General features: G+C 42.9%; 3 protein-coding genes across 7 annotated transcripts in view; 1 reads left to right on the forward strand and 2 right to left on the reverse strand.

Moving 5' to 3' along the window:
- Nucleotides 1-15,167, reverse strand: part of pip5k1ca (phosphatidylinositol-4-phosphate 5-kinase, type I, gamma a) — a 46,480-nt gene extending 31,313 nt beyond the window's left edge. For both annotated transcript variants that reach the window (XM_070960455.1, XM_070960454.1), the window contains exon 1: nucleotides 14,818-15,167. In XM_070960455.1, the coding sequence (XP_070816556.1) occupies nucleotides 14,818-14,950 (133 nt within the window). In that variant the 5' untranslated portion in view covers nucleotides 14,951-15,167. The remainder of the gene's footprint in view (nucleotides 1-14,817) is intronic.
- Nucleotides 15,168-15,679: 512 nt separating this feature from the next.
- gpx4a (glutathione peroxidase 4a) lies at nucleotides 15,680-20,473 on the reverse strand. Of its 3 annotated transcripts, none has more exons than XM_070960330.1 (7): nucleotides 20,307-20,473; nucleotides 17,915-18,009; nucleotides 17,665-17,809; nucleotides 17,381-17,532; nucleotides 17,226-17,250; nucleotides 16,871-16,930; nucleotides 15,680-16,698 (listed from the first exon to the last, which is right to left on the reverse strand). In XM_070960330.1, the coding sequence occupies exons 1-7, from the start codon at nucleotides 20,397-20,399 to the stop codon at nucleotides 16,666-16,668; spliced, it is 603 nt and encodes a 200-aa protein (XP_070816431.1). In that variant the 5' UTR covers nucleotides 20,400-20,473; the 3' UTR covers nucleotides 15,680-16,665. The 3 variants fall into 3 exon arrangements, with proteins under 3 accessions (XP_070816431.1, XP_070816432.1, XP_070816433.1); XM_070960331.1 differs by having other exon boundaries at nucleotides 15,759-16,698; nucleotides 20,334-20,460; XM_070960332.1 differs by lacking the exon at nucleotides 20,307-20,473 and adding an exon at nucleotides 18,332-18,494 and having other exon boundaries at nucleotides 16,300-16,698.
- A 60-nt stretch (nucleotides 20,474-20,533) lies between these two features.
- polr2eb (RNA polymerase II, I and III subunit E, b) lies at nucleotides 20,534-23,359 on the forward strand. 2 transcript variants are annotated; one of them, XM_070960329.1, is made up of 8 exons: nucleotides 20,534-20,725; nucleotides 21,160-21,334; nucleotides 21,674-21,789; nucleotides 21,921-22,001; nucleotides 22,091-22,149; nucleotides 22,398-22,476; nucleotides 22,979-23,051; nucleotides 23,198-23,359. In XM_070960329.1, exons 1-7 carry the CDS (start codon nucleotides 20,669-20,671, stop codon nucleotides 23,042-23,044), a joined length of 633 nt encoding a protein of 210 aa, XP_070816430.1. In that variant the 5' UTR covers nucleotides 20,534-20,668; the 3' UTR covers nucleotides 23,045-23,051; nucleotides 23,198-23,359. The 2 variants fall into 2 exon arrangements, with proteins under 2 accessions (XP_070816430.1, XP_070816429.1); XM_070960328.1 differs by having other exon boundaries at nucleotides 20,542-20,725; nucleotides 23,222-23,359.
- The last annotated feature ends 64 nt before the right edge of the window (nucleotides 23,360-23,423 follow it).

Genomic DNA, 23,423 nt, shown 5'->3' on the forward strand with positions numbered 1-23,423 from the left:
CTGCCTGCCTCTCGTGGATGCCCATGTGACTGAGCCACAAAATAGCCTATTTGCCACCCCTCCTCCTGCTCTGTCTCTCTATCGCTCTCCCTCTGTCGCACACACATTCGCACTGGGAGCAAGCCAAAGTGTGCCGATACGATCCCGGCAACGCTCCCTGCAAGCTGGAACATCCAGGGAATAAAATTTGAGGGAGGAAAAAAAAAACAAGCTGTTGGTGAAGGAATGTTTGCAATGCAGATGATTAAAGAGGCCGCTCTGCTGCTTTGTACCATGTCGTACTACATATTTCTGTCTGTAGGTCCGAGCGTGTGAATGCATGTGATTGCTGTGGTTAGTTCACATCTGTCATTTCCAAATTCCTGCTCCCTGTGCGTACATATATTTTTCCATGTGTAAGTCATGTATCTTACTGCAGCCGTATCTCTTCCTTTCCACATGCCTGCACCTGTTAAGACTGCCCTCACAGTGTGTATGCATGCATAGGTATGTGTGAGGGGGTGTGAGTGTGTGACTGCTAGCTGGGACTACAGATTTTGAGGCACAGTTTGTGTGCAGTGAAGTCAGGCTGAATCAGGCTGTGTGTGTCCAAGCATGTGCTCCATCTCTCCCTGCTTGAACACCACCGTGACAGTTTAACCAGAAACACAGACTGGTTTGGACCCACACGGTACAGTCAGGCACTGCAAAGACACCTCCATTACAACGTGTTAACACTAACAGCACAACTACTAATAGCCTTAAACATCATGATAATGCTGTTGAAATCATGTCTACTCATATTTCCACTAACATTTTGCTGTTTTTGAAATCAATAAAGAGCAGACAGCAGTACTTATTTGACCTTTGTATGAAAAAGTGTGTTGCAGACTTATGCCTTCATCTGTGCAAGATATTTAAATATAGAGATGTTTGTCTATTCATACAGGTCATTAAACTGCAGCATCTGCATCCTGAAACATCTGTAAATCACACAAATTTACCTAATATCTGAATATGCAATCCACAATCATCATTCAATTACGTGGCTTGAAATAATTTATTGTAATATTCCTCAATTATCACTGTCCTCATGTAAAACAGAGACATGAACACCAGGACTATAAGGAAAAGTAAAGGATGAGGCGACAGAGATGTCTCTTGAAAGAGGAGAGATTTATGAAAGTTTGAGAAGAACTTCATTTACATTTTAGTCATTTAATTTGTGTTTACGCTAGACTAGATGTAATTACATCATGAATACAAGGCACCAATTTTGAGGGCAAAAACATGATGCCCTGCTGCTATTTCTAAGCGAATGCACGATAACATAAAAGAAACGGGGAGACATCAAGATGATGAGAGTGTATTACAGCATATGGAAGAAATACAGAGGAAAGGAGTTATAACAGGGCAGAGACACAGAGTGCTAAAACAAGTCACCGTATGTGTGATAAACTCAACACTTGAGTACTGGCCTAGTTAGGGAATGAAAGGTGTTACAGTCACTGAAATCCAGAGAAAGAAGTATAGTGGAGTAAAACTGATAAATATAGAAATCACTGTACACGCTACCCATTACCAAATGAATCTAATTTCCTTTTAGGCTATTAATAGTCTTGTAAAATTCTCTGTTTACCATATTTCATGATGACTTTCCTGTGAAGCCATCTACAGCCTCAGGAGTGTGACGTGATAACATGCTGTCAGTGTTAACATCCCTCCATTTACCTCTAACAGGAACCCAAGCGATTCCATCCTCGATGAGGTAAAGAGGCTTCAGAATGAGGACACGAGGTAAAATAGGTCCTACTCCCCCATCACGCTGCAGCAGCAGACTGAAGAGTTCTGCAGGGGATGGAACAACAAACAGACCCATCCGACGAAATAGCTTCTAGCTGAGACTGTTGCCCAGCCGGACTGCAATGTGTTGGTTTAATGGCCCACTCTGACAACCCTTGAGAGAGCGGTCCATTACCAGCTGGTGATAGCCATGGGAGCTGAAGCGAGATACAGGCTATTCATATCATTTTCACACACGAACGCCGTGTTTGACTTACTGTGTGTGTATGTATGTAGGATATATGATCACGTGTTCAGCCAACGTTTGACCCGTTCATGCGAGACCGCCGTCAGAGCTTAATCCCTCGCTGTTGCCAATTCTCAGAAGCCCATTCATACACGCTGCAGCTAAGCCATAGAATTACGCCAGACCCTCTATGTTAGCTTGGCAGAGCATCACTGCAGCGTTAGCACATGGCATTAAAAACAGCGGGTGATTTCATACACATGTTAAAACAGACAAGTATCTCTGTTTCAAATACTATCAACAAAATCAAGACGCTCGGCGCAAAACAGCTGACACACACTACCAAAAATCCGGATTCCTCATTGTGTCTGGGATCAGTCTTCAACGGAAATTAACACGTGGACCTGACTACACATCTCTAATTACGTATAAGTGCCTTCACATTCATGCACCAACAAGCCTATTTTTAAATCTAGAAGGTTTATAACTTTGCATCTTCATCATTTAATTAACGAGAGAGACTCTTACTTTCTACTACTTTCTAAGTAGTTTAAAAATTTACACTGTTTACACTGAGTGAAATATTCAAACCCAAGATTATTCAAATCCTCTCCATCAAATAGAAATATTCAACATGTCTTGTGCGTCATTTTAGACACATTTTCCCAAATTGAGCCTTTGGTATCCTTGGAAACGGTCCACTAGAGTCTCGACTTGAATTTAAAATAAAGCTTTGTGAGTCTGCGTATCTTTTCGAATGCCTGACTTCCTGCTGGTTAAGAGTAAATATGCACTGGTCACACCTGCTTGACACCTGATCCGTTTAAAAAGAGTCAATATTGGTGGTGATATCAATCAGATGTATCGCCCAAGTTTACTCTGCGTGTTTGCTTTAAAGCACGCTGCTGATCAGATGACTGAATATGTGATCGGTGAGGGTTACCACAGCCTTTTAAAGTCAGTACCATCTGAACGCAGAGCTCCTGTTAAGACTGAACATAATCCAGTTCATTAAAATTTAGACCAAACACTCAAATGCGTAACGGCCGTGTGGGTATAAAAGTACAGCACAGCACAGTCTGCACCCTCTGCTCTCCACACTCTTTATCAACACCTTTGATGGTTAGTAATAATAACCGCTATTATGTTGTACATCCTGATTTGGGCTGGAAATAAAAAATACAGTATCAGCTCTGGCCTCTGTGTATATTCTCTCTCTCTCACACACACACACATACACTGAAGCTTATGCATGCTTTTCCTCCTTCTTCTCCACGTTGCCTCAATTGAGGTCAACCAGCATCTTTATGACTAACGCACGTGTGCCTGGAATCAGCAGCTGCCTTCCACATGTCCTTTCATGCTGCTGTTAAATAGGGCATTAGCACAGCCACACAGGTGCTGTTATACAACTCAGATCAAAATTAAATCTATGTGATCTAAATGATGGCTTGTGTCACCTAATTGTTAACTTCACATGATGCAGGCAGCATGGACAGCGGTGTCTGACCCAGATGGGATCAATACTGAGACTCCCCGAGGATGAGCTAAGTAAGAGGCAGTCTTTGAGATGATTGTTATCTTGGCACAGGCTGAGTGACGGCGCTCCAGCTATCGACTGGGTTTTAATTTTTCATGCCATAACAAAACAGTGTTTGCTTATCGTGTCAGAGTGCGCCTGACCCGACCCACGGAAAGCAGAAATCCATAAAGCCGGCAAATTTTACAACTCAATACAAACGTGGCGAAAAACAGCTCTTGTGTCAGTATTGTGCGTAGCGAACAATGCTGTGGGGCTGTAACATTATCTCTGACAGCAGCGTGAGGACGAGCCGAGCGTGTCACAGAATCATTCGCTGTCTTTTGTCCAGGATTCTGCTGAAGTTCAGACAGACAGAACTGCCTCCAGGTCCTCCTTTTTTAGAGTATGTTACTTTGGAGTTAACCTCAGCTTGGTACTCTTCACGCAGGAGTTATGCAACAGTGATGGCTGCTGTTTCGACTGAGGGAAGGCAACTGATCCCGAGTCAGGGTCATCAAGCTATTCCACCTTTGACCCCTTGATCTCAGTAGCTAGCAGGCTGCGTATTTTTCCATGTCCTCTGTCTCTGGCCACGGCCCTGAATGGAAAGGTGGAGGCAGTAAAGAGGCCTAAATGATTACGGATGCACGTTAAACTTAACGAGTCAGTCTTCAGGATATGATGTTTACTTGGCACACGCATGTAATGATAACCACGCTCCTGATGACTCTCAGCTGTCCTTGCAGGCATTATTTTCAGGCGCATAATAACTGTCTTATCTTATCACGAGTAATTGAAAAGCAACATGTGATACTTTGGGTTCAATATTTAATATTTACAGTGTATTGTTTAAAGGAATACTTCAACATTTTGTCATATGGGCCTAATTGCTTTCTTGGCAAGAGTTTAATAAGAAGATCGATATCACTTTGACGTCTCTACAGTCAAGCTAGAGCCAAGGGAGGATTAGCTTAGCTTAGCATAAAGACTGGAAGCAGGGGGAAACAGCAAGTCTGGCTCTGTCTGAAGTGGCAAAATAAATAAATAAATGTGCTTTCCAGCACCTAAGACTCACTCAAAACATTGTGATAAAACTTTTATCTGTATAAAAACCTTACGCTGTCGTCACCAAGAGGCTTCCTGGCAACCAGCAGAGATTCGAGAAAGTCACCCCACAGGACCACAACCTGTCATTTCTGCATCGTTGTGTACAAATTAAACAAAGGGAATAAAAGGTGATATTGGCCTTTTAATCTAATCTAATCTAATCCAATTCTCCGCAAGAAAGCTAACAAGCATCTTGTCAAACTATTGATTGATGTGATTCGTGTCAAAGGCACACCTGTGCAGATGGCAGATGGCAGACAGCTATCAAAAACCTGGATAATGTGTTTACATGACAAAGTATCCTGGTTTCTTTCAGCGTAATCCAGCCCAAACCCGCCAGCAAAGAGCTTCTGTGTGTCTCTGTAACTAGGACATGATGTTAGCATGCACAAACACACAGGCACTAATCATACAGACTCTTTTTTCCTCATGTGCAAATATGTAGACACCTGCATGTGACATTAAACATATCAATAATTCCTCTCTTTTGACCACTCCTCCTCGATCAGTTCAGAGCTTACTTGAATGGTGACACTAATAATTAAGGAGTCATCAACTTCCTAATGCTAAGCTTTCCAAAGAGGCTTTAAACATTCCTGGCAATTACGGTACTCTAGCAGAATAATATGCTTACAGCGTACTCGTACTGCGTCTGCATGTAAACACACACACACACACAGAGTAATGCCAGGTACTTACAGGTTACAGTGTGGATGAACTCAGGTCTAAATAAGTCGAGACGTCTTAAACTGGCGCGGTGGTGCCGGCACTCCTCTGATTTACTGAACAAAGCGAAGCAGAGCGGGGAAAAGCTGCTCCGTCCTCTGCTGTCAGTGCACATCATACACTTTGTATAATACAGTGAACGTGTGGAGGAAGCGGGGGCTGGAGAGGACAGCTTTTCACTATGCCAAGCCAACCATTATGATCAATGGCATCAGGCGAGCAGGCTTAATAAAAAGCTTCTTGCCTTCTGCTGGCTCGGAAAACATCCCTCCGAGACATTTAGCTTGGAGCTGGATGCACAACAACAGGCTGCGTGCAGGCAAACTGCTCGTTCGGTCCAACGAGCAGTTGGTTTGTTGTACAACACGCAAAGATATCAGTTTACGATCACAGAAATCAGACAAAAGCAGCAAATCTTCGCGACCGAGGAGCTGGATCCAAAGAATTTTGGTCATTTTGCGTAAAATAGTGCACAGTTTAAGAGACAGGTTGATTAATCAATTGACAGGAAAGTAACAAAATGCTCTTCTGATAGCTGGTCATTCATCACTGTTGAACATTCGTGTTTGAGTTACCACTGAATTAATAATCACTTACAGTGTGACTGATGAAAATACAGTATTCATTAGCTGCTGATTATTATTGCAACAGAGATTGTGTTACAGAGCTGATAAACACTGTGACAATACAGAAAAAACAGACATGTCACAAGTTAGTTTATGTGCTAACCTGCCATTATACACAGCAGCCATTCTTCAAGAGAAAAACTCCAGCGACAGCACTGATTTTCCTGCCGTTACCGCATATAAAAACAGATAAACACCAGCTTTTTGAGAAAACAAACCGTCTCAGAGCTGTAACAGAACACACTACACTCCAAAACAGACCAACACATATCAACTCAGGCCTTCCACCATTTTCAAAACTGGAGACACGACACACAGACACACTGCCCACATCTCCAGTTGGCGGGCTTGACTGCGGTTCACCCAGACAAGATCTGGATCTTCTGAGGTTCTGTCACTGTGACACAGGCAGACAGGAGCCGGAAAGCAAAGCCAGCTAAGACACGGTCACTATTACTTTACTATCCCTAATCCCAATCCCATTCTCCTCAGGCTACTAGACAAACTGTCTGGATTATCAGGATAAGATGGCACCAACACAAGGACAGGTGGAAGTCAGGAGACCGTCTGTCTGTTTTTGTGGTTGCTGTCCGTCTCTGCTCTGCTTCAACGTTAAGAAAAATGCTTAAAAAAATAGCCTATTTCTTTGAACAGTTCATACAGTAGATGCTCGTGGATGGTGGCAGGGATTGTTTTTCTACTCAACAGTCGAATTGGCCACATTTCTCAGCTGCTGAAAGGTTGACAAAAATCCTCAAATATCATTAAAATGCCACACCTGCCAGCACTCTGCGTCCACCACCTGCCTTCAAAATCCAAATCCATCTGTTTAACACTCACACTGGCTCGAAGTACAGCTGCAGTCGATTAATGAAGAAGAGGAAGAAATTTAATCACCGACTACTTTGATAATTGAACTATTGTGACATAAATAATGTCAAATATTTACCAGTTACAGCTTCTTAAATGCAAGGATTTGCTGCTTTTGTTTGTCATTTCTGATGGTAAATGAAGTGTATTTGGGTTTTGGATTCTTAATTGGATAAAAGAAACAACCTGAAGGCATCACTTTGAGCTCTGGGAGACTGTGATGAGCATTTTTCTCATTTTTTTGACAATCAATCAATTAACAATCAGCACATTAATTGACAATGAAAATAATGAATATAACATTTCCTGACTGGCTCAGTAGTTCCTGATGGCAGCCACTCATGTCTAAATCTCCGCGCCTTTCGGGGGAGCCTGCAACACTTACATCTTCATTTCACACTGGGGATTGGACTAATGGAACAGGTGGGTATGAAAGTGTAATTTTTCCTTGGAGAGGCCTGAAAGCTCAGCGGACTTTGAAATGGAAATTCAAAGTGAGGAGATGCAGAAAGAGGTGTCTTTTCTGAAGAGGAGTCTCGCTGCTCAGCCAAGTCCTGACAGAATATTAAGAATGCCATAGTGATAGTAGCTGGTTTTTACACACAGCACAGGGACACACAAACACCCCCAGAATCAATAAAACAGCAACTCTTGACTGTCAGCTACGCAGAGATCTCAGTGTGAGTACAAATATACAAGTTGTAGTAAATGATATCTCTATATTCACAATGTCAGTCAACAGTTTCTCCTGGATGCTGACTGGTGGGGATGATGTATTAATACTGTTTGATTGACATGTTCAGAGTGTGTGTGTCCTACACTCTCTCAGGGAGCTCCTGAGGAGACTGGCAGGGCTGGCTAGCAGCACCCTGCTCTGTGGGCAAAGCTAAAAAAAGCTCAATCCTCCTGGCAAAATCACACACACACACACACACCGACACACATAAGAGCTCAAACTCTTATGCAATTTCAGTATGTTTTTCATTACTGAGCTCCCAGATCAGAACCGAGCTTAGTGGTCCTTGCTGATCCTCAAAATGCAGTCAAAGCTTTGAGCCAAGAGAAAAACGTCCTTTTACGGACTGGAGAGGAGAGGAGACCGGGCAGGGAGGGAGTCATGGGAGTCATGGGAGTGGAGTGGAGTGGATAATACAAATAAACAGGGTGGTGATCAGCCTGGCTCCGGTGTGCTGCTGTTGTTGCTGAGAGCAGCATGTGCTACTGGTGACTCAATAGAGGGTAATCTGCTCTAACTACAGCAGGAACTCAGTTGCACAACAGCATCTGTAATTGCTGCTCATACCTGCGCAGAAAAACCTACAGACACCTGCAGATGTCATCATCCAAACGCTCAGCGGTATTGCATTTATCCCAGCATGCCCCTTAGACCACAGACTCTGCAGGCTGCCATCTAAATGAAAACATAGACTGCATATGACTAGGCACTGCTGTTGTGTAGCAGCGTCAGGTATATGGTTGTTTACTCAGCAAGGTGTACTAGATCATTTACCATTCTACCAACACTAAGCTGCCTCTATCTCTTACTGGCAGTGTGAGGCTACACAGCCTCTGGTTTCAAAGAGAAGTTCCTTCTACAGCTGCTGTGGGCCCGGATGAATGCCCACAGACAAAATGACAGACAGACCGCAGCCTTGGCCTTTTGTAAAATACATGGAGGAAACACAAAGCTGTCAGTAGAGAGAGCGTGAGGAGCAGCGAGGAAAGTATTTTTCCCTGCAGTGCAGGAAAAGTATCACATACTGATCAGATTTTCACGTTTTCAGCAAGCTTTGGGGCCACCGTAGGTTCTCCTACACACTTGGAGAGGGGAGGGTGGCGAAGGGTATATTCAGTTTTTGAAATCTGGACCCTCGCTGCTTGATGCCTCTAAATCCTACACGCTGGTCCTTTAATATGGCTGTGCAAATCTGCATGTGCTTTTGTGAATTTCTGTGCAGGATGTGTGAAGCTTAACAAGCCCAACAGACAACCACAAACACTGACCATACTGTATGTCCTCCCACCATTTGCACAATCCTTCCCTGTATGTGTTCGGATTAAGGAGACAAATGCACTGATTATATGAAAGCTCGGCATTATCAGCCTCAGATTACAGGTGAGCTGTGCTTCCACGCCAGTGTGCCTATTTAATAAATAAAAGACACTTCAAAAAATAGGTACAGTGCATCAGAAACTAGACACACAAACCCATCTGACCAACCAGAGCAGTAAATCTAACACAGAAACTTTTTACAGGCCACACTGTGATGTAGACTGAAAATGCAGCCATGATTATTTCAGTCAGCTCCACTGTCTGCAAATTCACCATCAGATGGGATGTGAGTCGAATATTGCTTAGACCAGGGTCAGGGAGACTGAATTTGCCAACTAGGCCCACATTGTTTAATGAATGAATAAATTTTCTCACTGCTCAGAACCCATTAAACTTACATAAACCCTCCAGCATCTCGCTCCTGCACTTTGCAAGGCTTTGCTTGCTACTCACTTCCAGCAGAGTCAGACTGTGAATAACCGACAGCTCCACTGTTTTAAAACTACTGTGAGAGTCTAAAGATCAAGTCTATGCAGATCCACCTTTCACGACTACAGACTCAACTATTTACTCACCCTAAACTTTATCAGGAAGTTCTAATTACATGAACATTTTCATCTCACACAGCTGCAGCAAACTCTTATTTTCATTACTGTTTCATCTGCAACAAATTTTCTGGATTCATTTATTATTCATTTGTCACTTTTGCTTTAAAAAAGACTTATATGACTGATCATTTAATAAAGATGCTGCTGATTATTTTGTCTGTAGATCCACTAATTGATTAGTCTAATCACTTGAGCTCCACTATCTTAATGATGAATATGCAAAGAGATGTAATATTCACAGGTCTTTGTAGAAGAAAGGAACCTAAGGGCCCTGCAGCGCTTCACTAGATGAAGAGAAATCAAGCTTTAACAAATGTGAAATAAAAAATAAGAAGAAAATTAGTCATTGGTTAAAGACAATTAATCATTTTAATCAATTTTCTAAAAAGCTTATCTGGTGCTTATCTCAGCGAGAGGCAGGGTACACACTGTACAGGTCACTGGTCTAACACAGGGCTGACACACATAGACAAACACATTCACTACGGCCAAATTTAGAGTTTCCACTTCACCTCACATGCATGTTTTTGGAGTGTGACAGGAAACATGGCTGAAACCAACACAGACCCCATTAATGAAGTCCCAAGCAGGCACCACTTGAATGCTTTCTTGGTTGAAAATAATAACTCCACGTGGGCGGTTCAGATAAGTTTGACAGCTTCATGCTCCTGTCTGAGTACGCTCATGCTCCAGGTGCTGATTATGAAATAATAATAGCCTGCACAGTGGGCACAGTAACTCTGTTAATTGAAAACAGCAGGCCTTTGCCTTTCTTCCCCCTCTGAGGGAAGCCAGGGCAGTATGACACTGCAGTCGTGCCACTGTAAAACTGAGCCAGAGCCTCATCCCGTGGCACATGCAGCCTTTTACAGCTGCAAAGTCGCCACAACAGAAGAAAATACAGCCTAGAATTCTTTATATGTCTCTCCTCCCTGTTCCTGTATTTACTCGCTCTCTCACTCATCTTCCCGGCGGCTATCGCTAAGAAAATGAGAAACCCTGGCCGAGCACAAGGACAGGCAGCGGCAAACACAACGCTCCTGCCTTGCTGTGGTGTCTGTTTAAAATAGCTACTGTGGCACACATCCCCCCACTTGCAGAGAAAATCAGCAGCACGGAAGACGTAACTAAACTGCGTCATCACTTACGTTTAATAATATGACATCAAATAACCCGGCAGAGGGGCGAAATCCTATACAAGACCTGCGATTTGGCCAGCGAGGTACAAACTGGTACTGTGGGACAGCCACAGAGGGAGAAAGGGAGAGAGAGACCTTGCAGAACGAATAAGGAGGAAGCAAACAGATGATAAATTCCACAGAAGGCAACCACCTTTTGTGCCTCTGTCAGCAATTCTGACAGGCCTTGCCTAAAGCGGAGGACAGGGAAAAACAGTGAGGGCAGAGGGATGATGGATAGTGACAAATGAGTGGCTGAGCCAAGGGAATCACTGAGAGAGGAGGAGGAGGTGGATGAGTTGTAGCTCGCTTGGGAGTGAGGAGACAGGAGAGGAGAGGAGAGGAGAGGAGAGGAGAGGAGAGGAGAGGAGAGGAGAGGAGAGGAGAGGAGAGGAGAGCCGAGGCTGAAGGTGAGAGGCGTTGAGTGCGAGTGCGGGGAGAAGATAAGTGAGATCAATGCTGTCGTGCTGACAGGAGACTATAGGGACAAATTACGACTGCCTGAGGATGAGGAGCTTTGAATGGGACTAAACGCTCAGACAGCTATTTAACAGCCAGCTGTGACACCCACACAACGTCGTATTCGCGCATTCAGAGCAGCTGAGTCGAACAGCGCAGCCCACAATTACACATACGCAAGATCTGACGTTAACTCAGCTCACTTTGACAGGTTGCATGAACATCCACCGTCTGCAGGAGGCAATGAGAACGAAGCGATACCTTTTCAGGGGACACTTCCATTCATTCCTATTGACCTGTGCCGGCGTCACATTGCCATAGAAATGAGCACAATCCCGGGTAAACATGTTTCTGCTGAACAGCCTTTAATGGACTACCCCTTTAAGACCTGTCACTGACAGATGTTGCATGAGAGTCCTGGTGTGGTCCACACCTACCCCACCCTGCTGCAGGGCTTGTCAGAGAAACTAGCTTAACCTTCAACGGCTTTGTATGAGAGGAGGGGGCAAACAAGACTACATTAGCAGTATGAAGAATAAGGTCGGTGTAGGTTCAAGCAAAAATAGTGGGACACACTCCTCCAGCACAGCAAACTGTAAGGTCAATTTCATTTAAACAGTGAGCAGACGTTAATATCACTGAGGCTGATTTGTTCACACATTCATTGTTGTTGAAATGGATTAATATTAGTATTGTGCTAAAAAGGGCACAGTTAAGGTAAGTTTACCCTCCTTTAGCCTGAGACGCACATATATTACACTGCACAAATAACAGTTCTTGTATTTGGTTTTAACTGTACCTGAGTGCTCACGTGTTAAAGAAACAGCCCTGACAGCTTTACTCAAGGAAACTACTACTGACTGTAGCACAGCAATACTGAAACTACAACTACAGACAATAATGGATTAAACTGTGCGTATCAAATGGCTGTATTGAATACTTTGTATTAGAAACTATGCGTTTTATATTTTACTTTCTGAAGCAGAATAATTCCTTGTTTCTTCCACTGGACAATTTGTCGCAAAGTATCGACTAAACTGGCTTTTTCTTTAATAGGATTTCTTCAGCCCTCATAAGATGCTGCCCTAATAGCATATCAGGGCAGCGCTGCACGGATGATAAGCATAACTGAAATATGCCTTGGCTCAGCAATATTTAAAACCAGCTCAACCGACAGCATTAGGCCGTTCAAAGAATAAAGCTGAGGTTACAGAAGGTAACAGGGTTATACCTGTAAAAACAAGAAGCTTAAGCAGTCAGCAGTGTTCAGTGCTCCACCCTTTCCAATATAAACACTAAACATCAGCTCATACTATGAAGACTTGTCCTCTGTTGCTTTTAGATTGGTGCATGCCAACTGCCTGTAAACCATCAACCTGAATGCATTTGGCAGGGTAAAGTTGTACTCAATAATGGATCTGATTAACACTTCATGTGCACATGCAAGCTCTCAGTCTCTCTCCAGTAAGGGCTGGGCTTTCCATCGCATGTGAAGGTGCACCGACTGAGCAAGCACACGCTTGCGAAAACACCCCGGGTACATGAAACACGTGCCAGCAAGCATGCTAGAAAAGAGCATCTGAAGCCAAAGGCACCCCATGTCCATTTTCCCCCTCTGATAGAGATAAGCTCAACGAGTAACCTGGTCTGTGTGGAGGTACCGAGCTCTCGCCGAAGTCAGCACTTCACCAGGGACGATGAAAATCCCAAAACTGTGATGTACAGCAAAACGTGAGCAGTGAATGCAGCGTGACTGGCTGCCTTTATCCTCAAGAGCCCAACATTTAGCTACAGGCAGCCATACATGTTTTAATGTCATCCATTGAGGATACTTTGAAGTCATCACTTGGCTATATCACATTAACACTGTCATTTATAATATAGCAGAACCGATCTCTATGTCGATGATGCAGTTGTTTATCATAGTGCCCAAGATAGCTTGTAATCTAAAATGCATGCAAAACCAAAAGCATGTTTACTTCCAAACCAAGAAGTGATTATCTCAACATGACATACGTCACTCTTGGTGACGCCTGTGCTGGACTGAAATTGCATACGGCTCAGTCAGTGGATGTGATAAACACAGATTCAAACCCTCAAAGCACCGACTGACATCAAACTTGAACCTGATCATCTCATATAGATATAATGCCTGTTTTCACAGTCTGCAGATACAGACTGATGAAGGTTTGACTTCTCACAAAGAAATCCTCAGAAAATCAAACTTATTCTGCAGATTAATTTCAGCAACACAATCAAACTACAGGATTTAGGAGGCCTGCTTTCACAAACATAGTTTTATTTAAAAACATGATTAATCTGCTTTACCACAACTTAAGCAACAGCTGATGGGGGGGGGGGGTACTTTCATCTTAGTATAACTCCCTCATCGCTTATTGCTGATACACACAAAGCAAATGCAGCCTCACGAGACAAACACACACACGTCACAGCTGTGACAAAGCAGCAAATGCTCAAATGCACGAAACTGAATGGTGAGACTAACAATTCACAAATTGCAAAGAAAACCTTGATTGGAGTGACTGAGGCTGACTGGGTGTTTGAAAAATCTGAAAACCATATAAACACATAACATAAATGAGCATTTTGATCAGAAAATTTTAATAAAGGTACGGTAAATAAGAGCTTTTCTTTCCTGAAATGTCCTGTTACTTGTCAGCCAACATATACGCAGACAACACCGACACACATGAGTTCTAATAACTGGTTTTCACACCATATCATGGCCTCAATTGCTAATAGGCCTTTTCCACAGGACATTTTGCATTGTCATAGTAGTAAACCACAGGTTTAAACACTAAATTGAAGGATGGCTGTGTTCCACTTAGCTGCTCCAGTTTTACAGTCTTGGTATCGTGCACGCTGCCTCACTGTCATGACTTGCATCCTTAATGTTATTAGTGACTGTTATCTGTGCTTTCCCCACTACGATAAGTCAAAATGTCTGCTGAGGGAAAGGTCTTTTTCTACTCTGTCTTAGTAAAAAAAAGAAATAAAGCAACACCAAAATGTCTGGCGGCATCAGCCTCATCACCCTCCTCCTTGCTTCAGATATTTGGGTTATCCACTAAATACCACAACGGTGCTTAAGCCAATATGAGGCTTTTACAGTATCCTCTGAAACATAATGGATGATATTCATGTTTTTTCAACAGGCTGGGGCTGACAGGTGGTGATCAATCCTGCTGGCTAAAGCAGGAAAAGGCAGGGGAGGGGGCTAAGAGTGATGTTCCTGAGGGGAACAGAAATCCTAGCTACACCCCTGGTTCCTTCTGTGTGCAAAGCCGAGTAATTAGAAATATTAGAGCTGTACCATATAAGCTACATTTCATATCGCCCTCTCAAACATCTTTCCATTGCCTCGCCATGCTTTGCTGTGTTGCTGACTAGTCACGACTGTACCTGCATGAACGTACTCCAAACATCACGCTGTGACACACACGCTGATAGTACCCAACTTCACCTGTTTCCCTCGTCCTGTCAGCTAAGTTAGCAGCTAGCCTAGCTTAACGATTCCCTGCTAGCAAAGATGAGTCGGGACTTTCTGGTCACAGCAAAAGCACCAGATGGAAATGGATGTCGGGGCAATGAAATACACATTAAAGGCGGGTTGGTTTGATCTGAAAGGTGACGAGGTACCCATGTCTGCGGCGTCCATCCCGTAGCTAACTCCAACGACCGTGTCCCCATCATCGGATGCTGCGGCCACGGATAGTGGGCTCTCGTCCCTGGCCTCCGACAGCCCGACCGCTCCCTCGGCTGCTGCTTCCATTCAGCCTCCCGGAGGAAAAACAGGCAAGCCCTAGACCCGCAGCGACGGCGCGATACCGGCGGGAGGAAGGAGGAATGTGTCGTCGGAGAGGTGACAATATTCAAACGGAGGAATATGTGACAGCTATCCGCGACGGTCCCTTCATCTGTGCGGTGTTTCCTCACGACGGCGACACGCGCTCCGCTCCTCTCAGCTCGACCGCACCGCACTTGCTGCCGCTGCTGCGCGGCTGCTGCCTGGTTTTGTGGCGGGCGCGGTGGCTCCCTCTGCCGGAGGCTGCGGGAAGTGCATCCAGGAGCTCGGCTTGTCCTCTCGGACGCTCTGAATCACACGCAGAGGTCAGCTTGGACTGATGGAGTCTGAGTGGTTGCATTACGTTTGCGAGGGCTCTTAATCCGTCTGGTGAGTCAACGCCGGTTTGTCATATATTGTACTTGATTTTTGCTCCAAAAACTTTTAACATAAACTGAATAAATTGACGAATCAAAATACGATTAGCTACAAATAAGAGGTTTTTCCCCTTTACTCACGTCCTATTAACACTAATATGATTGGTTTCTTTTGCTGACAGTGTGCTGTCCATAGGCTCATTCATACTACCAGATTAATGAGTAATGTCCATTATCATAGTATCTTAACAATACCAACCACTAAACTGTTTCCTTCAGCCATTATATGTATCTAGGTTAAACTTGCCATACTTACATAATAGCTCAATATAGAATTATTGAAATGCATCTTTATTTTTAACACGTCATTTTATGGCTTCATACTGCTTCTTCATAGCATGAGTTCAGTCTAATGAAGTCCAGATGACATCCCAGCCTTTATTTTACATGATCCCTTAATACAAAACCTTCTTTTGAGCCCATATGACATGTCCATGAGCTGAGAGCAGGCCATTAAAAGAGTGATTTTCCCCTCTCACATTGTTTAATTTGAAGTATTAGTCCAGAAAATAAGATTTTTGTTCATAATATTTTTTACATTTCCTGTGTTTTTAATCATCTGGTGACCTCTACATCTCTCTACAAGCATGTTAATGCACAAATATGATATCTATGAATCACAACTGTGCCTGTCAGCTAAAATATTGAATTAATGTACCGTGAATCCAGTGTCCAAACAGTAAGTCTGTGACATTTACATTTTTCTACCCAGAAGAACAAACCACAGTTTCACTTTGAGCACTGGTGTTCACTCATGAAAGGTTTTCTCACACACACACACACACACACACACACACACACACACACACACACACACACACACACACACACACACACACACACACACACACACACACACACACACACACATTTCCATTATATAAAATGATTAATCACCGCGCACAAAAAAAAGTTTTATTGTCAGACAATAAACATCACAGACAGGAGTATCATTAGAACAACATCTTAGTACGAAAATAATGCCACATGTTCATCTACTTATCAAGTTTCATTTAAGGATCCTTCCTCCTTCTCTCCAGACAACCAGATGAATGTAAGCTCGGTACGCCCAGGAGGTTTGCACGCCATTTCACATCAGGTCTGCTCTGTCCGCCATGCGGGTTTATGAGCAGACCGTCACTGGTCTGGGGTGGACCCAAACTATATCCACCGGTGCTTGGAGAGGCAGAGCAAGGAGATAAATGGGTGATGGAAATAAGGTGGACAGAGTATCAGTAAGTGAGGCATCAATCATCCATTAGTTGTTTACAAGTATTGAGGAAGATCTTTCTCCACCACCTGGGGAGAAAGCGAGAGTAGAAGCTGGCGTCAGTGGACATCATACACACAGTATGGGCAGTTACATTGCACTGTTTCTGTGAATTATGGGCTGTAGACATGTTTTACAAAGTGTGTTAAAGCCAAGCTACACACTTAAGCATCTGTGGCAAAGTAAGGCGTTTGTACATACACTTGGATCATCCAGGGGTCCATATCTCTTCACCACCTGACCCTCTCTGTTGATCAGAAACTAGAGAGAAAGAGGAAAAAGAGAAAACGGAAATACTTTTAACATGAAATCGATGCACAAGACTTATTTTCTGTTTTACTTCTAGAATAAAAGACTTTTTGAAAAGCATTCAGAGGCTTCTTTCAATTCTCTTTCTATACCCTCAAATATGGTGCTGTTCTGTGATATAAGAGTAAACAGAGAGAAGGCTCCTGCTGAGCTTTGATCCACTATAATACAAGAGATGATGATGAGTCATCAGCTTCATCAACTCTGGTGATTCCACCAATACAATGAATATGATAAAAATATTTACCTTTGTGAAATTCCACTTGATGCTACTGCAGGAATGAGAACAAAACACGTCAGAAAATAATCGCAGAGCAAACACGATGATGCTCAACAGCTGATTTAGATTCAATACATCAAGTCATCATTATAGCAATATGCCTGCTGGACTTAGCCACTTACTTTCCCATGAAGCCTTTCCCATTGGGCTGCTCCTTCAGCCACTTCCACAGAGGATGAGCGTCGGCCCCGTTCACGTCGATCTTACTGAACATGTCAAACTGAGCGTTGTAGGATTCGGCAAACCGCTTGATCTGCGTTTCATTGCCGGGCTCCTTCAAAGTAAAACAAGTAGAGAGACATGAGCGATCAGCACTGTTCATCAATCAACCACTGATGTGATCCAGATCACAATCCTCGACCTGTTCGAACGTGCTGCTCTGATAAAACACTCATATGTTACGTACCTGGTTCCCAAACTGGTTAGAAGGGAAGGCGAGGATGCGTAAACCTCTCTCAACGTACTTGGCGTGCATTTGTGCAAACTGAGAGTAGTTTACTGGGGTTTTACCTCACTTAGAGGCAACGTTGGTGATGATGACAACATCCCCCCTGAAAACACAAAGACACACATATATAATGTAATGACGCTACAGCAGGCTTGTGATGGGATCCTGCATCAGATTTGGGCAGAGAATACATCACAGATAGAGTTACCTGTATTTTTCTAAGGAAACCACATTTCCATCAATATCTGTGGCTGAGAAGTTATAAATGGACGTGGCCGTCTGCCAGTCCTCTAACGGAGACGACTGTTAGGAGGAAAGAGGAGTAAAGAAAAAAGACCTGAGTGACGGGAGCTTACTTTCAAAATGCACTTTTATCCTGCTTCGTGAATATTAGACAACGGCACATACAGCACCGATACACTGTAATCTCTAATGTATGGAAATAATAAAAAACACACATACTAATTACATCAAACATAGAACAAATGAAAATAAAACAAAGAACACATCACTTTTCCTGTTATCTATGATCAACTCAGTTCAACTAACTCTGACGCTGCTAAAAGGTGAGTTCCAGCATTGCAACGTAAACCAGTTTTTCAATCCTGATCTCATTTTTTCTTACCATGGCCTGCAGCAGCACAGAGAAAAGGACAGCGGACCCTATCAGGCGCATGACTGCCCTTCAGTAAGGTCCTCTGAAGGCAGGACGCGATCAAATCTGCAAACCCTGAGTGGCTTCAGCTACACCCTCACTGTCAGACCACAGTCCCACTCACTGACAGAGCACACGTCCCAGTGTCCTCATGTACAGACAGCAGGTGATCATTAACAGAACTGATAGGCTGTGACTCCTCGATAGGTCCCTCTCTGCTGCTGACTAATATCCACATCAGAAATGCACATGTTCAGTGGTCCACAGTCCGCGACACTATCACAAACTCATGAGGAAAGTTGACTCTTTATAAACGCAAAGATTTGGGCCATGGGGGATTAAGCTTCATGTGGCCAAGGCAAAGGGCAACGGTGTGAAGAAAAGCACGAACTCTTTACGTAATGAGCTTAATATTGGAAAGAAAAACAAAAGCTACGACAGTGAATCAGCATGATCTGCAGCACAGAAAAGTCACAAAGGCTGAGCTCAAAACACCTGTTCACTCTGCAAAACCGTCGTAATCTGGGAAAACAAGAGAGTCTGTGTTTCAAGGAATTAGAGAAAAATAATCTGACAATAATAATCAGCACCCTGTACCGGCCCATGAACGTCTCCTTCACAGATTGCCACATCACAATCTGGTAAAACCAGTGGAACCACCAGGCGAAGCATTACACAACAAGAGTGAATGGAAATACACTGATCTGATTCTTAAAAGATTATTTCCCAATTTTTTATTTTCTGGCAAGTTTAGTAATATAATACAGAAAAATTAGGACCTATTTCATAAAATATATACAGATATTCTACTGCATGATTCAAATTATACAATAATGTAGATAAAAATAGATGAAAATGACAAATGAAGTACGTTTTAAGAGGGGAAGTGATAGATATCTTGGGTTTACTATCAACTATGGAGAAGAAAGGATTTTTATAGGTAATACAGACTTCATTCTGTAATAACTGCATTTTTGGTGAAATAGCTCAGAATAGTGGAAACTAACTGAGCACATTTACTCCATACTGTACTTATGTACAACTTTAAAGAACTTGTATTGCACTCCAGTACTTCCATTTTTAGAGTACTTTACATTTGTCCTCTATTATATTTACTTTTCAGATAAAGTTCCTACTCACTTTGATTATCAATATTTATCTATATAGCAAATTATTAAACATGATTCATAATTACTGATTGAATTATTTATTATCAAAAACTCCAAACCTCAAAACCTAATGAGTACTATTACTTTTAAGTATTTTGATGCTTATATTTCATTGCTTTCATCTAAGTACTATTATGGTGGCTTATGCAAAACGTTTACTGGAGTACTTCTATAGTGTGGTATTGTTACTTTTACTGACTTCAATGCTTTTCATACCACTGACAGTTTGGAAGAGATGCAGTGGGATGCTGGTTGGCACATATTCATTTTTATTACTGATATCATAAATTTCAGCTGTGACGCAGTGCTTAAATGACCACGTGTTATAAAACCTTCGCATGACTGAGCCTGATGCACCACAATGATTAGTCTATCAGCTGATTCCAGACGGGCAGTGCAGCTGCAGAAACATCCGGTGCCACAAACTTTGGACTAATTTCCAACGCCCTCAAATATTAGCAGGTACAGACTGAAGTGCACTGCCTGCGTAGTGTTTATAATCGACTGACAGGAAAGAAAGGTTTATTACTGTGAGAAAACCCGCAGCTTTGTCGGATGTGTTATGCAAAACCACGTGGAACAATGCATCATTTTCCGGCACAGACGGTAACCAAAAGAGCTTTTAACAACATTCATTAAAATAAATATGCAAGATTTTATGAATGCACAGACAGACAACTGTTACAGACATCACTGATAACGAAAAAAAATAAAAAATCACAGGACCACCCGCACACCACACATCATGAGAGTAGGACCATAGAGGTTTACGTTACCGTCGCGGGCAACACAAAGTACAGTACCATCGCCAGTAGCACTCCGCCGCTCACCACCGCCCCAAATGTCAAAAAAACGTAAAACGGCTTCATTTTCGTTCCAGGACAGGCCACATTTCTTCAGATCGATGGTTAATGGGTGACTCCGCCCTGCAGTTTGTTGTGAAACAGTGAGCAGAGCGGAGAGGCGGTGCCAAACGACCGGAACTACGCCGTCAATCACTGCTACGTCATCAGACTGCGTCGGTTAGACGAGAGCGTGCGTCGCGTTGACCACAGGAGTGAAAGTTATAACGTTTATTTCAATCAATAAAAATATAGATTTTTATCACATCTGTAGCGAGTGGCACAGCTGAGGAGATATGGATGATGAAGAGGAAACATACAGACTATGGAAGATTCGCAAAACCATTATGCAGGTGCGTTAAGTTTTAATTTTTTTGCTTGCTAGCTTAGCATGTAGCCTAGCTAAAAAGCGGTTCGCTCTGTGATGTTGGAGAATAGGGGAGTTTGTTGAATTTGTCGTCAGTGCAAGTGGGCCATTTATAGACAAGTTATTTTTTCTGGCTCTAGGTTTTGTTACTGTCATTTAGTAACAGCCGGCCCCGAGAAGCTACGTGCTTCCGTGAATATTTGTGAAGGATGGCTGCCTTTCAGGAAGCACTCGTCTCAGTTTGCGAAACGATGAACGATGGAAATTATTTTCCTCTATACCTCTATATCGCCTTCTAATTGCTCTTAGAGATGTGTTACAGGCTGGGAATGGAAAGCTCCCTGCTCTGTCTGCTCTGGTTCGCTTTGTCCACATGAGTTTGCTTCATACACTCACTGACTCTCACCTGTACACCCCCAGCTGTGCCATGACAGAGGCTACCTGGTGACACAGGACGAGTTGGACCAGACGCTGGATGAGTTCAAGAGTCAGTTTGGAGATAAGCCCAGCGAGGGTCGCCCCAGAAGGACAGACCTCACTGTGCTGGTGGCGCACAATGATGACCCCACAGACCAGATGTTTGTTTTCTTTCCTGGTAGGTTAATACATAATATTAGATTCTAGGTGGCTAGAATTTTGGTTTTGTTTGATGAAATACAGCTTCGTTTTCTCATGTCATCTATCTCAGCTCGCTTATAGATATATGTAGCGGATGTAGCGAAACTGTAAGATTATTTTATCAGTTTATGTAGCTGTTAGACTGCAACTCTGCACAACCCTGCATGTATATCTCACAGTGTAAAACTCTGCAACTAGAGGAACTAAGGATGAGTATGGGATATAATAGTGAGTAAAGATGCTGAGCTTTGAGTCTATGGCTGTGCACCTTTGTGATATTATATATAACAAAAGGCATGTTTTGTTTACTCTTCAGAGGAGCCCAAGGTGGGAATCAAGACGATTAAGATGTACTGTCAGAGGATGCAGGAGGAGAACATCACACGAGCCATCATTGTTGTTCAGATGGGCATGACACCATCAGCCAAACAGGTAAACGGCTACGTTGTAGAAGTATTTTGCATATTTACTTATTGTAATTCTTTTGTCATTTTCACTTTCTTTCTGTTTTGGATCCCGCTTTCTTGTAAAAAGAAAATATTCTCGGAAATGTCTCCTTACAGTCTCTAGTTGACATGGCGCCCAAGTACATATTGGAGCAGTTTCTACAACAGGAGCTGCTTATTAACATCACAGAGCACGAGGTACACAGTGTTTACATGTCTTTGACATCGTATTTTACAACTATCCTCTGGACGATGTCTCAATATGGAATCACATCTTTGTCTTTCAGCTTGTTCCAGAGCACATTGTTATGACAAAAGAGGAGGTGACTGAACTTCTGGCAAGATAGTATCCTCACACACACTGCGCTGCTGGGAGAAATTGAATTTAAGGATACAGAAAATGCACTTGGTCATCTTCAGATTACTTACTGTGATTCAGCTAAAGGCCACCGTCAGGCTGTATTTAGTGTCTTTATGAGACTCAGCTCTTCAGAAGCAGCTTTATTGTTTAAGTAAATGGTAACCTACTTAGCAGTAAAACAGATTCTGATGGAAAGATGTGTTTGTTATCTGGCCTTAACATTTTCACCCCAGTAAATTAAAGGAAAGTCAGCTGCCGAGGATCCAGGCAGGGGACCCCGTGGCTCGCTACTTCGGCTTGAAAAGAGGACAGGTGAGGCATGATCACGTTAAACGGCTGCATGGTGCCTTGTATTTGATCTTGGGTTTAATAAACATCTTTTCCATAAAGGCGAGTGATCACTCAAACAGCTGTGTGGACCCGCTGCTTGTTAGAAGACATGATGTTTTAAAGGCATTTAAATGATAATTCTGGTCGTTACAGTGTAGGTCAAATTGTGTTTTTGCCTTGTTGGCATTAACTTGGTAAACACAGTACTTTCACTACTGATAGGAATGGTGGCCAGAATACTAGATAGGATGCACGTTATAATAAACTAAGACCTAACAGACACAGAGGTTATCATTTCCATGTCATGTGTGATAGCAGCTTTCCTTTGAATTTACCAGTATTCATATTCAAACACAAGCAACATTGTGGTCAAAAACTGTTTGCAGCACGTCATGTAAATATCTGGCAGTGAGGCAGGACAGTCAGCAGTGTGGCTCTGCGCCGGAGTCCAGCCTAAAAATGTGCTTTTTCTTCAAATTTCCAGGTTGTAAAGATCATCAGACCGAGTGAGACAGCTGGGAGGTACATCACATACAGACTGGTGCAGTGACAGACAGGTCAGTGTGTTATGGACATACTCAGCTCTTAGATTATTCTGCACACAGTCGCTTTTTAAGCTTTTTCTCACTCTTGGTACAGTTACTTTAGTTGTTAAAGACCACTGTCTTGGTTGAAGCTGAGGCGATCCTATGATTTACTCAAGATGTTCTTCTGGATCAACATTTAGGAGCACCATTGAAGGAAACCCAAGAGCTCACAGCTTTCATCACTCATCCAAGGAGTCTACTTGTTTTTTTTTTTTTACCTGTTTAAATTGTTTTTCTTGTAATTACCAATTCTGTAAAATAAACAATTGAAAATGTAATCACATTGTCAGGCTGATTTAGCTCACAGAATCTTTATGTAACACACCTCAGTGTCTGATTGGA

Source organism: Chaetodon trifascialis, chromosome 4 (assembly GCF_039877785.1).
Source record: "Chaetodon trifascialis isolate fChaTrf1 chromosome 4, fChaTrf1.hap1, whole genome shotgun sequence".
Lineage (NCBI taxonomy): Eukaryota > Metazoa > Chordata > Actinopteri > Chaetodontiformes > Chaetodontidae > Chaetodon > Chaetodon trifascialis.

Bases quoted from the DNA above. Each gene is read 5' to 3' on its own strand.
- polr2eb (XM_070960329.1), top strand. From the start codon at position 20,669: ATGGATGATGAAGAGGAAACATACAGACTATGGAAGATTCGCAAAACC. The intron at 21,790-21,920 runs GTAAACGGCTAC...GTCTCCTTACAG, and splicing joins TGACACCATCAGCCAAACAG to TCTCTAGTTGACATGGCGCC. The intron at 22,002-22,090 runs GTACACAGTGTT...TTTGTCTTTCAG, and splicing joins TTAACATCACAGAGCACGAG to CTTGTTCCAGAGCACATTGT.